Below are 15,183 nucleotides of genomic sequence, written 5' to 3' on the forward strand. Positions count from 1 at the left end.
ATATATATATACATATAAATATACACACGTATATATACACATATAAATATATATACATATATATATATATATATAACTGTATGCATATATACATATACATACATACATTTTATATATATATACACGTATATCTATGTGCATATATTCATATATACATACATTTTATATATATACATACATATGTATATATACATATATATATGTATACACATATACATATATGTGTATATATATATAATATATATATATATATATATATATATATATATATATATATATATATATATAGTAGTTATTAGCTTAACTTTCCAAATTGCAAAGTGAATCTGTGTGTTACGTTGGGCATAGTTTACCTGTTAAGAGCCGAAGAGTGGCAGTATATAGAACTAAATTGAAAAGTTAGCCCCCTCTCAGCAGCCACTTCAGGTTGCAAACAGTAACTTTAAGGCGATCACACCACATGTTGCCAAGAAGACGTGAACCTTTGAGTTGAAGTATATGAAAATAGACAATATCAACAATTGATCCATATGTTAAAATATATGAATGTCATTTCTCAAGTACTACTGCTAATGTATTCATGGTAGGAGTGTGCAAAGTAACGGTTTGGCTTAATTTTATTGAAAGTGAATTAAAATTGCGGTGAATACGGCATCAGCATGGTTTATGTGGTACAGAATGCAGAACCAAATGAAAACAAGATATTTTAGATGGCATTTTATTTTAAAACGTTGTTTGTGTTCATGATTCCTTTATTACGAATAAGCGCAGCAAAGTGCACCTTAAACCGACACCAGCTTAAGTGCTGCATTCTAATCCGCTCGCATTTTCTGCGTCGAAATACTTCCACAATTGAAGCTTTTTTTTACGTGGAGCGCGATAAAAGAGATAAATCCAAAACTTTGAAGTCTTCAAATTGTGTGCTCCATGTTCTGTCTTCAGCAAGAAAAGTATGAGTTGGACTGAGGTGAGCGGTGCTAAAGGAAGGCTGGGTGATCCTTTCCTGCCGTGGGTGTGCGCACTCACATGTTGGTGCTCATTCTTGTCTGGCTGTTGGCTGGTGTCAGTTCACCCTGACTGCCTTCTCTGGGTGGAGACTGAAATAAAGAGAGCACATGAGACACTTTGGTTTGATATTTTTGAACACTTCATAACTAAATGCAACAAAATGTTCCTTTCATTGTTTCAAATGTTATACGAGTGACCCACACTCCCTTTTATGATCCACATAATGGGCATCCTTGCTAAACATTAATTTATTTATGGCGTGTCGCCACAAATTGATTGTGAGCTACTGAATCGCAAGATGGATCACATCCTGGAAAAGCTTGCTGAAAAGGAGAATTGAATTGAATTTGAGAGCACCTAGCATGGACGAATAGAACAGACAAGTCATTGTTTTTGTCTGCTCGCGGAAAACAAATATCCTAATCTACGATTTGACTCCCTCGAACGGCCTTGACGCTGTGGAAACAGGACCAGGCTGTTCTGAAAACACCTCAATGATAGATGCTTTTGACCTCCCTCCCTCCTCAACGACACCTGGAGTCGAACTTTTGCAGATCGGCCTCAGTCTAAAAAACATTACATCAGCACACCCAAGACAATTGGGCAAACACGCACACACCCCCCCATCCAACGCCTTCACCACCGCTTTTTCCCTTCGGGGTGATGTCGGATGGCAGCGCTTCAAAGCAGCAGTCGCCTTCCAGGACCCCAACTACCCGCCCCTCTGTTGCGAGTTTGTCGTGATTGCATGTAACGTGTTTATATGTGTCTTAGGAGACCAGTCTAGATTGTATTTTTTACTCATCTTCTTCCCCAGCGTTTTACCTTTTCCCATCTTTTACGGGGCGCCATGGGCGACCCATCAGCGTTCCTGTTCTGTAACGCTGTACACTGTTTTTTTTGTCTAATTTTGAACGGGTTTGTGCTGTAAACAAAAACGTTATTGTACTTGTTGCAATGACAATAAAGACCTACCTACCTACCTGTTCATAGTCACTCATAAACACACAGAAAGTAGTTTGTTATTTTAATGCCACACAGTAGTTGGCATCTTAACTCTGACTTTTTAACACACGCACCTAGTGTGCCAGAGAATAAGAAGATGTAACAGGAGGGATCGGTGTTGCCAATTTAACAAAATTGTTGCTATATTTAGCGACCTCTACATACTCTATTTTCATATCTAGAGACTTATTGAAGGCTTTTGGAGAATGCCATGAAAGTGCTTTGCTCTTCTCAATGAGCTGCTCTGGGTCCCTCATTTAAAATCACTAACATTTCTGCCCCCCAAAAAAGTGACAGAAAAAGTTAATTTATTTTGTTACAAATTTGTTTTAACTCACTATCTCTACCATAACAATATTCCTCTCTCCTACAGCATCCATTACAAGAACAGTCATCCCTCACTACATCAGATTTATTCATATGTATTTATTTTTATACCATTCTCATCATGTTTTGGCCTAAATTAAGTGTTGAATTAAACTCTACTTATATATTATATGTATTAGAGTACATGTTTTGTCCGATGTTCTATTAGTGTTATGTTGTTGTGATCTGTATTATTTAAAAGTTAAAGTTAAAGTACCAATGATTGTCACACACACGATAGGTGTGGCAAAATTATTCTCTGCATTTGACCCATCACCCTTGATCTACCCCTGGGAGGTGAGGAGAGCAGTGGGCAGCAGCGGTGGCCGCGCCCGGGGAATCACTTTTGGTGATTTGACCCCCAATCCCAACCCTTGATGCTGCGTGCCAAGCAGGGAGGTAATGGGTCCCATTGTTATAGTCTTTGGTATGACTCGGCCGGGGTTTGATAACCATGAAGCACGACTTTCGTATCCGGGTAAAGGGTGTACCCTGCTAGACAGGACCCGCCACTAACCTCAAGCCATAAGACTCTTGAACGCATCATAATAACCCCCCCAAAAACAGATTAAGTCGCTGGATTATAAAGACAATATAACATACATCCATAAACGTGGATGCATATGCTAAAGTGCAATATATTTATCCGTACAGTAATGTATTTATTTATATCTGCACCTTATTGCTCTTTTATCCTGCACTACAACGAAGTAATGCAACGAAATTTCGTTCTTATCTCTACTGTAAAGTTCAAATTTGAATGACAATAAAAGGAAATCTAATAAGTCTAAATCTAACATTTAGACTTACTACATTTGTTTCCTGGATTTTTGACATATACAGGCCAGAAATACAATTAAACATGTCGAATATTCTTTTTTCTCTCCCAAAACGGTAACCCACAATATATATATATATATATGAAATTAAATAAATAAAATAAAAAAACATGCATCAGTCAGGTAAGTACGGGCAAATATTGACATGAAGCCATAGACAACTGCACTACTGAATGTGCCCAACATGGTACAGCAATACACAAAAGGCTCATAAATTATATAACTTTCAAATACTTTTCAATCAGGGTAAAATTTGAAATCAGCCTCTTTTACATATTTTAGGAAACTTCACAGAACCACCGTTCAATGTTAGCCTAATTTTCTCTGATTTAAGGAAATAAAGAATATGTCTAATCCAGCGGGTGTGGCAATTTAGCACAATGGGAGATAGGCGCCAGCGCCCCCCGCGACCCCAAAAGGGAATAAGCGGTAGAAAATGGATGGATGGATGGAGTCTTCTAGACAACAAAGTAGTGAATACTACCAAGTTCTTTTTGGATGAAAGACGGAATACCCCAAATGGTTCGATTGGTTCGATCTTTTTGCCCATTACCAAAGACAAAGTAATAAAAATGTCAGACCAATAACTGCCCAGGGATGGGCAGAGCCAAAACATTAGTATTAAGTTAGCTGGAGACTGTTGACACCAATCACATAAAACTGATCATCCCTCATATATCTTAGCCAGCCAGACCTTGGTATAATAGCTAATATAATAGCTCCGATGTATTAGCTCGCATTGAATGCAGCTGAGATAGGCTCCAGCGACCTCCCCGACCCCAAAAGGCACAAGCGGTAGAAAATGAAAGGAAGGATGGATGAATAAGACTGTGTCTGGCCCAAGTACAAGACTTATGAACTTGACTTAAAATGTGATTGATTGATTGAAACTTTTTATTAGTAGAATGCACAGTTCAGAACATATTACGTTCAATTGACCACTAAATGGTAACACTCGAATAAGTTTTTCAACTTGTTTAAGTCAGGGTCCACGTTAATCAATTCATGGTAAAACCTCTGTCCAGTTCTCCTCAGATAGGGTCACTCCTAAGTTACCCTCCCAAAGAGACTTAATTGAATTCAGAGACTCGGGGCGTACATAAAAAATTTGATTGTGAATTGATCCTTATAATGTCGGAAGTAGTGTCAAAAAAGCATCTAAAACTGCGTATGTCGGTAAGTTTGGAAACCTGGGAAAAATATCACAAACAAAACTGCCAATCTGTAGATATCTAAAAAGTGTTGATGAAGGAGTGAAAATGTATCACAAAGTTGCTGGACGGACGCATGAATGTTGTCAAATGTATTAATCTTTAATATTGTTGATCTCCAGACTTGACCATCTTAAAAAGGCACTATCAACAAGAGTGGGAGGGAAAAGCATGGTTAGCAGTGTTAGCTAGTTTGATGGACTCAACAATCTCAATGTTTTGATGGACTTCATCTTCAACTCATCAATGACTCATCTCCTTTCACGATTTCAGACGACAACAGCTAGACGTAGCATCAGACATTCGGTGCGGCACGTCAAGCGAACTGAGAGTAACTAACAGTTGTCAATGGAGATTTACTCTTTTAATGCACTTCATTTTCGACTTCCACAACACAGCTATGTCTTGAGACATGTGGAATGACAACGCAGACAGGCAATGGTATCATGGAATGCTAACATCAAAGCTAACTATCGTAACTACCAGTGTCAAATTGACCAAGTTTTTGCAAAACAACACATGCTGGTTGTTCAGCACATGGAAGCTTGGTTCTAACTTAAGAGGAATTACCCAGGATGTGACAAAGTATTTCTACATTGTGGCTGTAATTTAGTGGCCAGGCCACTAGGAGGAACTTCCGGGCTACCGATATGAACTGGGAATCTTTGAGCACCTCACAATTCGATTACGGTTCAGGAGCTACGATTTCATAAAAAAATCGATTATTGATGAATCTTTATTGAGGCAGCTTTACATTTCTTTTCCATTTATCCATCCATTTCCTACCGCTTGCTTCACTAAAAGAGCATTCATCACTTACAACATTAAACACAGTGCATTTGTAATAAGAAACAGCTGAATTAATTTCCAAATTTATTACATTATTGGAAATGTGTGAAAAACTAGAACATAAGTTCCTTAAAATAAAGGAGCTGGGTGGATCTCTTGGTCAGGTAGCTCGCTGCAGTCAATCAAATTTTAAAACTGTATGGATTACTTTATTTACAATAAATAATTGACTATTGATGTTTACAAAGGCTATCACACGCCATTAGACTGTACAACTCCTCTCTGGGGAGGGGGGCGGGGGGTAATAGAATGACAGGGGATGCAAAACAATAACAGTGCAATACCTTTTCATAACATGGTCACTACTGCCTATTTTCTCTTGTTATATTCTTTTTTTAATGTAATATTTTTATTCCCATTGTTGCTTTTTATTTTCATTCTTATTGTAATATTTTTCTATTTTTTTTCCATTTGTACCCCCATTATTTACTTTTTAAATTGATCTCAACTCTGTACACTGCTGCTGGAATTTAAATGTTCCTATTTTTCTATCTATCTATCTATCTATCTATCTACTGAAGCTACAATATTGAGTGAAACAAGTGCAAAAGTGACTAAGAGTAAGTGTTACTTCATGCTTCGAGGGCTCTAATTGGGTCTTTAGGTTTTTTGCGCTATGAAAATATTTGATTCATTAATAAAAATTATTTGCGGAAATCGGTTTGTCAAAGTCCCAATAAATTGCGATTAACAATGGATGACTGGACATGCACATGAGCCAAGGCCAATTATGCAACTTAGACAATGTCATTGAACGCCTTTTTGTTATTAAAGCGATTTGCATTTCATTTGTAGATCATTACAGGGTTTCTCCCAGATTGCAAACAACTTTGGTGGAGAGTGTGGGGATGCTTTTCATCATTATTTGCATACTCTGCAATTTTCTTTAAAAAAAGGCTATTAAAAGAAGTGAAACATGCATTTAAAAACAAATCTGTTATTTGTTAGTATTATTGTTTCTGATATATCGTTATACTCAATTTTTTTTATTTGTTGCGGCTTAATACAATCTACTCTGTTGAGAATTGTTCAAGTTTCTAGGACTCTCCAATCCTTGTAGTGAATATACTGTATCTTTATTAAAATTGACTTGCAATAAATTAAGCATCTTTTCCTGGGGTTATTACTGTACTCGTGTTTAGAAATTACTCCTGTCCCTGTTTCTCACACAGCTGCAACCAGCCTGATAGCAACTTGCTTGGCACTGCTGCTCCACCTGCATTTTCTCTCCTTAAAAGGTCATTACCGTCTTATTAATATTTCCACATTTCGTAGATCACTGTCCGCGAGTATATCTCTGATATATATATATATATATACATATCTACATTGTAGACATGCTGCCTACGCTCCAGCTACCATTTTTTGCTGCAGCTGTTACATATACTGTAATATTCCAAACATGTATGTACCGCTTGTCCCTTTTTGGGACCGCAAGGGGGTGATGGAGCCTATCTCAGCTGCATTTGGGCGGACAAGTCGCCACCTCATCGCAGGGCCAACACAGATAGACAGACAACATTCGCACTCACATTTACACACTAGGGCCAAATTAGTGTTGCTAATCAACCTATCCCCAGGTGCATGTTTTTGGCGGTGGGAGGAAGCCAGGGTACCCGGAGGGAACCCACGCAGTCTTGTAAATGGTAATTGGGATTTGTTATATACTGTATATATTATATAAATATATAATATAATAAAATATCAGTATATATGATATACTGTATATGTAGTATGTAAATATTATATATGTATATTGTATTTTTTATTGTTACAATGGTACATTTTTAGTCTACTTTATACCTTTTGTTTCCGCCTTCTTTTTGTGCCCTTGGGTGCACTGAGCTACTATGTGGAACAATTTCCCTTGTGGCTCAATAAAATTTGTCTAACTCTAAGTCTAAGTCATCACAACGTCTAGTGTGGGCAGTGCATTTCAGTCGCGCATGTAATGGGCTCTATATAGCCATTTACACAATGTATTACTTTAATTTTTTTCATGTAAAAAAACAAAAACTAATTTTTAAGGTGTGGCGAGATGCCACCATCAACTACATGCAGGGGAAAGCCAGCATTATTTTAATGGAGATATTAAAAAGGACATTTTGTGTCTCTTGCCATTTAAACATTGTTTGCTGCGTCCATCACGCATTTCAGATATTTTTTTGTTTTTCCATAAACTAGCCCACAGTATGGTTTTTTAAATAAAGTGAAATGTAAAGGAGAACGTGCTATTATGAAGCTGCATTGCATTACAGTTAAAAAAGAATTTAACAAGCTAAATATGACAATTGTGTTGGTGTTGTTGATAAACTCTGCAGTTTGGCAAAATCTACGATGAAGTATTCCGAAGAACAAAAAGGCAAAAAAAGGCACTAATGTTGTGGTTTCAAAGGCCTCCAATAACAGATACATTAGAAAAAGTATGGCTTTTGTAAATCAATGAAAAAGAGATTGCTGTTGATAGTGTCAGTGAAGCTATGACAATTTAAGTGTATGGGGGCCTCTACTGGCTGCAGGGGAGACTTACATGTATAATTTATGTATAATTTATCTGCGCCTTCAATCATCCACTATGCAGTACTCCATCCATCCATCCATTTTCAACCGCTTGTCCCTTTTGGGTTCATGGGGGGTGCTGGAGCCTATCTTAGCTGCACACGGGCGGAAGGCGCCGTACACCCTGGACAAGTCGCCACCTCATCGCAGGGCCAACACAGATAGTACTGTACTGAATAATTACTTAGTGTTTATTTTGTGTGGGTTTTTCTTTTATAGTTTTTTCTATTTTTTTTAACTAACTCTTCAGGCACGAGGCAAATAGTTTAGTTATTTTGCAGGAATAGATGTATTTTAATTTACTGCATTTGAAATTAAACTAATGCTATTTATATAGAGCTTTTTCACAATTGTCTCAAAGCGCTTCCATTGACAAACCCATACATTCATTGTGGCCGAATGTGCGCACAATGTAATACGGGCCGTGGCGGCCTCAAAACCAGGTCTTGGTCTATTTGTCTATATGTTTGTTTGGCCCAGTCCGGGGTTTGGTGGAATGCATTATTGCTTCACCAAACAAACCATGCCAGCAGAAAAAAGTACCAAATGTGCTGTTCTTTTTTTTTTTTTGTCCTGCCCATATCGACTGTTCAGATTTACTTTGCAAAAGAGAAGTGTAGGATACTTCTCTTGTTGCCTTATTTGAATTTGACTCTATTAAATGTACTTATATTATCATTTGGTACACCCGGGCCGGAGCAGGAGGGGATAGAAAGAGAAAAAAGGAAGACAGAGGGGGGGGAATTGTGGGGACAAGAGGGGGACTAGACAGAGAGACAAACACAACAACAGCAAACACAACAATAACAACAAAAACAACAACAACAATAGAACACCAGCATATACGATATGTACAAATGATGGTAAAAGTGATAGCAAAGAAGCATTTAGCGAAATAAATACAGAAATGACAATGAGCATTTTTACCGTACAACTGGAGCAATACAAATACCAATAGAAATATCGCTAATGATAATGAACAATATCAGTAATTTGCCTCTATTATCAACAATAATTGTTCAAATGCAACAATACATATACGTAATAATAACTACAGATAAAAAAGGAATACCGAGAGATGGAGGGGAAGAGAGAGAAGCAACCTATATTAATCTTGTAGATTTTTATAATAACAATAGGTTAAGCTTTTTCAGTGTGCCATGTATTACCCAGTTTCCAAATGTGCTGTTCTAAAGCCACATGGAAAGACTCAAAGCACCAACATACACATTGGTGGCCTAGCAGGTGGACTTCTTTAATATGTCTTACTAGTAGTAATGCGTATGTTGAGATTAGGTTTGTATTTTGATCTTGAGACTAGTGTAAATGTATTATACAGTACTAGTACAATAGAAAATATCCTTATATGCTGAATAGTGTTTCATTTTATTCGTTAAACCGTATTCAGACATTTTACAGTAAGTGCCTGATTTATTAAGGTCCAAATACCACACGGTAAACAGCATGTGCAATCTATGAAATAGTGTATATTATTATTGGGCATGCGATCTTCTAAGACCACATGTGCAACTCTAAAGTGGTGCAAACCACCTTATATTAATGCGGGATTTTACTGCACTTTTATGTTATCATGCTCCTCATACCTGTGGCATTTTGCTATGTTTTCAAACATGCAAGAGGCATGTACCACTTTTTATGGGCATTTTAGAAGCAGTCGTGCAGTGTATCTAAATTGACGCTGAACGTGCGCTCATTTTGGGGAGGCTTCACTTACTCCACCCAAAACACAGAAAATGCTTACAAGTTTTTTTCATATAAGAAGAACCTTAATCGTATGCATTATATGTGAAAAAAAAAAAAAAAAACGTCATTAAAACATAAAGGACTTTATAACACATTAGTTGAATTTGTGTGAATCAGCCCCTTAAAATAAATACCATTATACTGGTACTTTAACCCACACGCACATACAGTTGTGCCCACCGAGATGATAATACGCCAATGTCAGGAAATGTAGGACTTATTAGATTATGGTACACGCATAATAACAAATATAATATTTCAATCTTTCTTAAAGCTACAAAACATTAAATTATATACAAAAACAGGTCTTCATATGGTCAAAAGCTGGCCTATTTTGATATAGTTATGGTACTTTACACATGCTATACTAAAACTGCACCGAAACAATGGTTAAAAACTAATCAGACATGCATACACAATTAGATTATTCACTTGTTTTTTTGTTTGTTTTATTTTTCTGTCCATGGTCTGTGGCCATGGTATGCTTGTAATGTCTTGTGATGTATGTATTCTTTTTATATCACGGCCCGTTAAATGTTCACTGTATTAACCTGCCTTAGGACAACGGATGAAATCGAGCTATTGTGCTAACTCCAGCATATTTACATTGTTCCTCTATGTTGATGAAAATGTATTGTCCTAATTCAAATATATAAATATACCAAAAATAAATCAGAGGATTTTAACAAGTTACATATCATATAACACCCATAATGTAGCATTTTCAACAGGTAGGGTAAATGCTGTGTGGGTCGTTTGATTAATAACACCCAAAATTGAACTCTTCAGAACATCTGTTTCCATGTTCTACATGCACACCCATACGGACTAGCAATGGCTCGACAGAACAGCAGCTCTTCGTGGAAACAATTTTGGTGACACCTGCAATCCTTAGATCCTCGAATACAAGCAATCCAAGTTCTAACAAAGTTGTAAAGAATACCAAAAACAATGTTTTTCTTGTACCTTTACATGGATCTGGTTGCGAAGCACAGCAGCCCTGAGGATCATTGCTTTGGCTCGTCTCTGGAACTCTTTACCCATTTGGAGCGACTTTTCAAATGTGGTGCTTCTCTGGTCCACATCTCTTGCATACAAAATCTATTGTGAACATGTCAGAATATCAGATTTTAAGGATTCCAACAAAGCATTTTTATATTTTACCACTGCTCTCACCTTGCTATGGGAATCAATGCGTGCGTTGATGAGTCCCTCCAGGATTAGTTGGGTGAGCTCATCTTCCAGAGCCGCCACTGTAGTGTTGAAGGCCTGTGCCATCTTAGTCATGTCTGCTGACACGTAGGGGCTGAAATACTGAAAAAGAAACAAACACAAAACAACTAAGCACTAAGGTCATTAAAATACACTAGCTACTTAATCATTTACCGTATTTTTCGGACTATAAGTCGCAGTCTTCTCCACAGTCCAGCGGGGGGTGAGACCAAAAAAAAAAAAAAAAAATATATATATATATATATATATATATATATATATATATATATATATATATATATATATATATATATATTTTATAGTTTGGCCAAGTCTCACGCCCGGCCAAACTCCAAAAAAAAACGTGACTTATAGTCCGAAAAATACGGTATATGTGTTATGTTTTGATTTCCATGACACAAACTTCTTGAACACATATAAAAAGGAATAAAAAATGCATCTTCAATAATCTGCATTTCAGTTGTATAATGTGGTTGGTCCTTATCTGTCCTAAATGCAGCTTGACACCACGATTCAATAAAAAAGGCAGAGTCTATATCAGATACCGTATTTCTTTGAATTGCCGCAGGGCATATAGTGCATATAGTATGCGCCTGCCTTGAATTACTGCCGGGTCAAACTCGCTTCCCAAAATAATTAGTGCATGCTTAGTATTACCGCCGGGTCAAACTCGTGACGTCACGAGTGATACTTCCCCTGTCATCATTTTCAAAATGGAGGAGGCTGATTTCAATACCGGTAATTTGAAATCGCATAAAGGGAAGAGGATTAAGAGCTATTCAGTAGGATTTAAGGTCCAAGCTTACATTACCCTCAAATTTTTACTGCATACCTTTGGTAAGTGCCGGAGTGAGAATAAGTTTGAAAATAATTAGCGCATGCTTACTTTTACCGCATGCCTTTGGTAAGCGCAGGAGTGAGAAGAGGTTTTAAATTAATTAGCGCCCAGGCGGCAATTCCAGGAAATACGGTGGTGAAAATGTGGACAGCACATCCTCTACTCTAAGCATGTACACTGGTATACTCCAGGACTGTGTGTTCAGCCCAGCCCTCTTCACACACCACTTATCTACCGGTTTAAGGATGAACTTACTGTATATCAAACAGTGATTAACCGAAAACTGTCAAGAGAAGATTGAACATCTCTCAACACGGTGTGGAGCCAACAACCCCCCCCCCTGAACACCAGCCAAACCACTGAGGTCATTGTAGACTTCCGGTGTTCCAGGTAAACAGCACACTGTCCATTACTCATTTAAGGAGAAGTGGTCGAGCATTGAGACAAAACTAAATTCCTGGACCTGCAAATAATATTTTACCTGTTTTGGGTCTATGAACACATTCACAACGCTACTTTTGGCTGCTCACGAACCTCTCGAGTCCTAACAGAGATGCCACACCGTGGTATGGCAGCACAGGGGATTGTTGGACATCATCTTTCTGAGCTAGACTCACAAAATGCCAGCTGAGTCCACAGGAAGACGAGAATAAAAGCGGCAGATCCTTCCCACCCAGGTAACACGACTACTGTACCACTTCCCTCTGGAAGACGGTGCAGGAACATTGCAACCAGAACCACCAGGCTAAGAGACCGTTAAATTTGTTAATGAAACATAATAGTTCTGGCCTTGACATTACTCCATTTGCCATAACATTTATTATTTGCTGTGCTCTGTGCCTCTAGGCATCTGCCATTAAGGGGGTCCTATCACGCAAAACCAACCTTTTTTTTTTTTTTTTTTTTTACCTTTAGTCACCTGTCTTAGTGTATTTTACTTATGTCCCCATAATAGAGCTGGACGATTATGACGAAAATAATAATCACAATTATTTTGATTAATAATGAAATAACGATTAATAACACGATTACTCATTAATTTGAAAACATGAGTATTTATTCTACCACCAAAATTCACCTTTAAAACTAATTTAAATAAACAAATATAAATTAGTAACACATAAACAAGTAAAACACATACCGGTAACCAAAATAATAAGAATTCTAAAAGAGAAGAGCAATATAAAAGAAACAATAAAATTTAGTTTTTCCCTTTTGTTTTTAACGCCATTTTTTTACCTTTTAAACTTATTTTACCACCACAGAATGACTTATTTTTACATCAAATAAAGTTTAGTAAAATGTTTGTTAATTAAATGCAAAAATCCTCACATTAATTTAGTGTCTTTGGACAGTTTTGATCATCATTTTTAAGGGCATAGCATAATAGTTGTGTTAATGTATAAATAAGTGTTTTCATTACATTATAGGTACTTCATTGAAACCTTTATTTAGGTAGCACGGTCAGACCGCATGTGGCGCATTGCGCTAATATTGTGAGGGATGTAAGTGTGCTGTGCTGCTGTTCTTAGGTTGACGACAAGACAATTTGAGACTGTAAAAAAAATAAAAGAGTGCCTCTCAAGTTGCTCCTGCTGTTCTGTTTGTACATTGATGCTACATCAATGATGTCGTTCACAACAACACAAGTACATGAGCTGTGCTGTGGGTGTATGTATTGTTCTTGCTAGCTTTAGCGCCATAATTTAGTCGCTGTTTCAATTTACCGTCTAGACATTGACTTAGTTTAGGACGGAGCGGTTGGGTGTTGAGGGGATGAATAAGTGTTCCTGGACACATCATTTTCCCAAACAAACATACCGACATCATTACACTTAGATTGATGTCAATTTCACTGATGGTAAATGGTTAATGGGTTATACTTGTATACTGCTTTTCTACATTTTTTAAAGGAACTCAAAGCGCTTTGACACTATTTCCACATTCACCAATTCACACACACATTCACACACTGATGTGATGTTCAGCGTATAACAGAAGATTCTGTTTTATTGGACAATTAATGCAACTCCGTCCACAGTTACATGATCGTGTAAATCATTTGCCTTACGTTTTTGTTGAGTTTAGTGATTATTAATTAGACATACTAGTGCTGTGTCAAATACAAAGTAGCAACCATGGTGAGATCCCAAACTTAAGAGTAGAAATGCTCTTTTTTCACTCACTTTCATCTTATCTTATGTGCTTCTTATCTTCTCCGGAATTTGCATGCAGGCTGCATGACCGTGAGAAGCCATAATCGAAATCCATATCAAAATTAAATGAATTTTCCCGTCCTACCCCATAAGTCCTGAAAATTTAAATCAAATCATATATTTATTAAAAATCTTGCTTTCTTGCAAACTTGCTCCAAACAATCCGTTTGAACGTATTTTGCCTCAGTCAGCTCAGCGGATATCTCCCTCTATATATGATAGTGGGTTAACTAAAGACCTTAATGCAAGTCTGCCATTTTTCTATTTTTATTCATTGTATTCCAAAGTTGTAGTCAATATGTCCCTAATTCAATTGACTTTATTTGTACCCGAAGGTAATTTGTTTTGCAGTGTAAAATACAAGAGAATGGCACATGCATATATATTAAAATAAACAAAGGTATTAACACAAAACAGATCACAACATGACAAACATAATTTTCCTCTATTTCAGGGGTAGGGAACCTATGGCTCTCGAGCCAGATGAGGCTCTTTTGATGACTGCATCTGGCTCTCCGATAAATCTTAGTTGACATTGCTTAACACGATAAGTAACGAATACTTCCGCTGGTAATAACAGTATTAAAAATAACTTTCAAAACAGGTCGCATTAATGGTAAGAAGTATTTTATTTATTATTGGTTAGCTTCAGAATAACAGTGTTATTAAAAAAGAATAAGAGACTTACTGTACTCAAAAAAATGTTGGTCTTACTTGAAAATACACGCTTTTAGTTGTATTCCATGTTAAAAAATATTATATGGCTCAAGGACTGGGCGATATTGGCTTTTATTAATATCTCTGTATTTTAATGCCATATCGCGATATACGATACATATCTCGATATTTTGCCTTAGCCTTGAATGAACACTTGATACATATAATCACAGCAGTATGATGATTCTATGTGTCAACATTAAAACATTCTTCTTCATACTGGATTAATATATGCTCATTTTAAACTTTCATGCAGAGAGGGAAATCACAACTAAGTCAATTTACCAAAACTGTATTTATTAAATACTCTTCATTCTCTCGCAGGTGACTTTTTATATGAAAAAACAATTTAGTAGTGCTGCTACCTTTTGTAGCAACACTTCGGCCGCATACTTTGCATATTGCTGTTGTCTGCTGAATATCTTCCCGCTTCAAGCCAAACCACCCCCAGATGATGGACCCCCTGCTGTTTTTTGGGGCATTAATTGTTCTTCCTCCATTTGTGATCAGTTTCGCACCTTCTCTCTCTCTCTCTCACGACCTGCCTCAGCTAACGTTAGCTATGCTGCTACCTCTCT

At 37.0% G+C, this 15,183-nt stretch overlaps 1 protein-coding gene across 1 annotated transcript in view; it reads right to left on the minus strand.

The window, feature by feature from the left end:
- Positions 1–702: 702 nt before the first annotated feature.
- Positions 703–15,183, minus strand: part of gps1 (G protein pathway suppressor 1) — a 35,481-nt gene continuing 21,000 nt past the window's right edge. Inside the window, exons 12-14 of the mRNA XM_061884140.1 lie at positions 10,778–10,915; positions 10,568–10,702; positions 703–1,097 (exon numbers count right to left, since the gene is read on the minus strand). Coding sequence (XP_061740124.1) covers positions 1,023–1,097; positions 10,568–10,702; positions 10,778–10,915 — 348 coding nt within the window. The 3' untranslated portion in view covers positions 703–1,022. The remainder of the gene's footprint in view (positions 1,098–10,567; positions 10,703–10,777; positions 10,916–15,183) is intronic.

This window comes from Nerophis ophidion, linkage group LG23 (genome assembly GCF_033978795.1).
Source record: "Nerophis ophidion isolate RoL-2023_Sa linkage group LG23, RoL_Noph_v1.0, whole genome shotgun sequence".
Classification (NCBI taxonomy): Eukaryota; Metazoa; Chordata; class Actinopteri; order Syngnathiformes; family Syngnathidae; genus Nerophis; species Nerophis ophidion.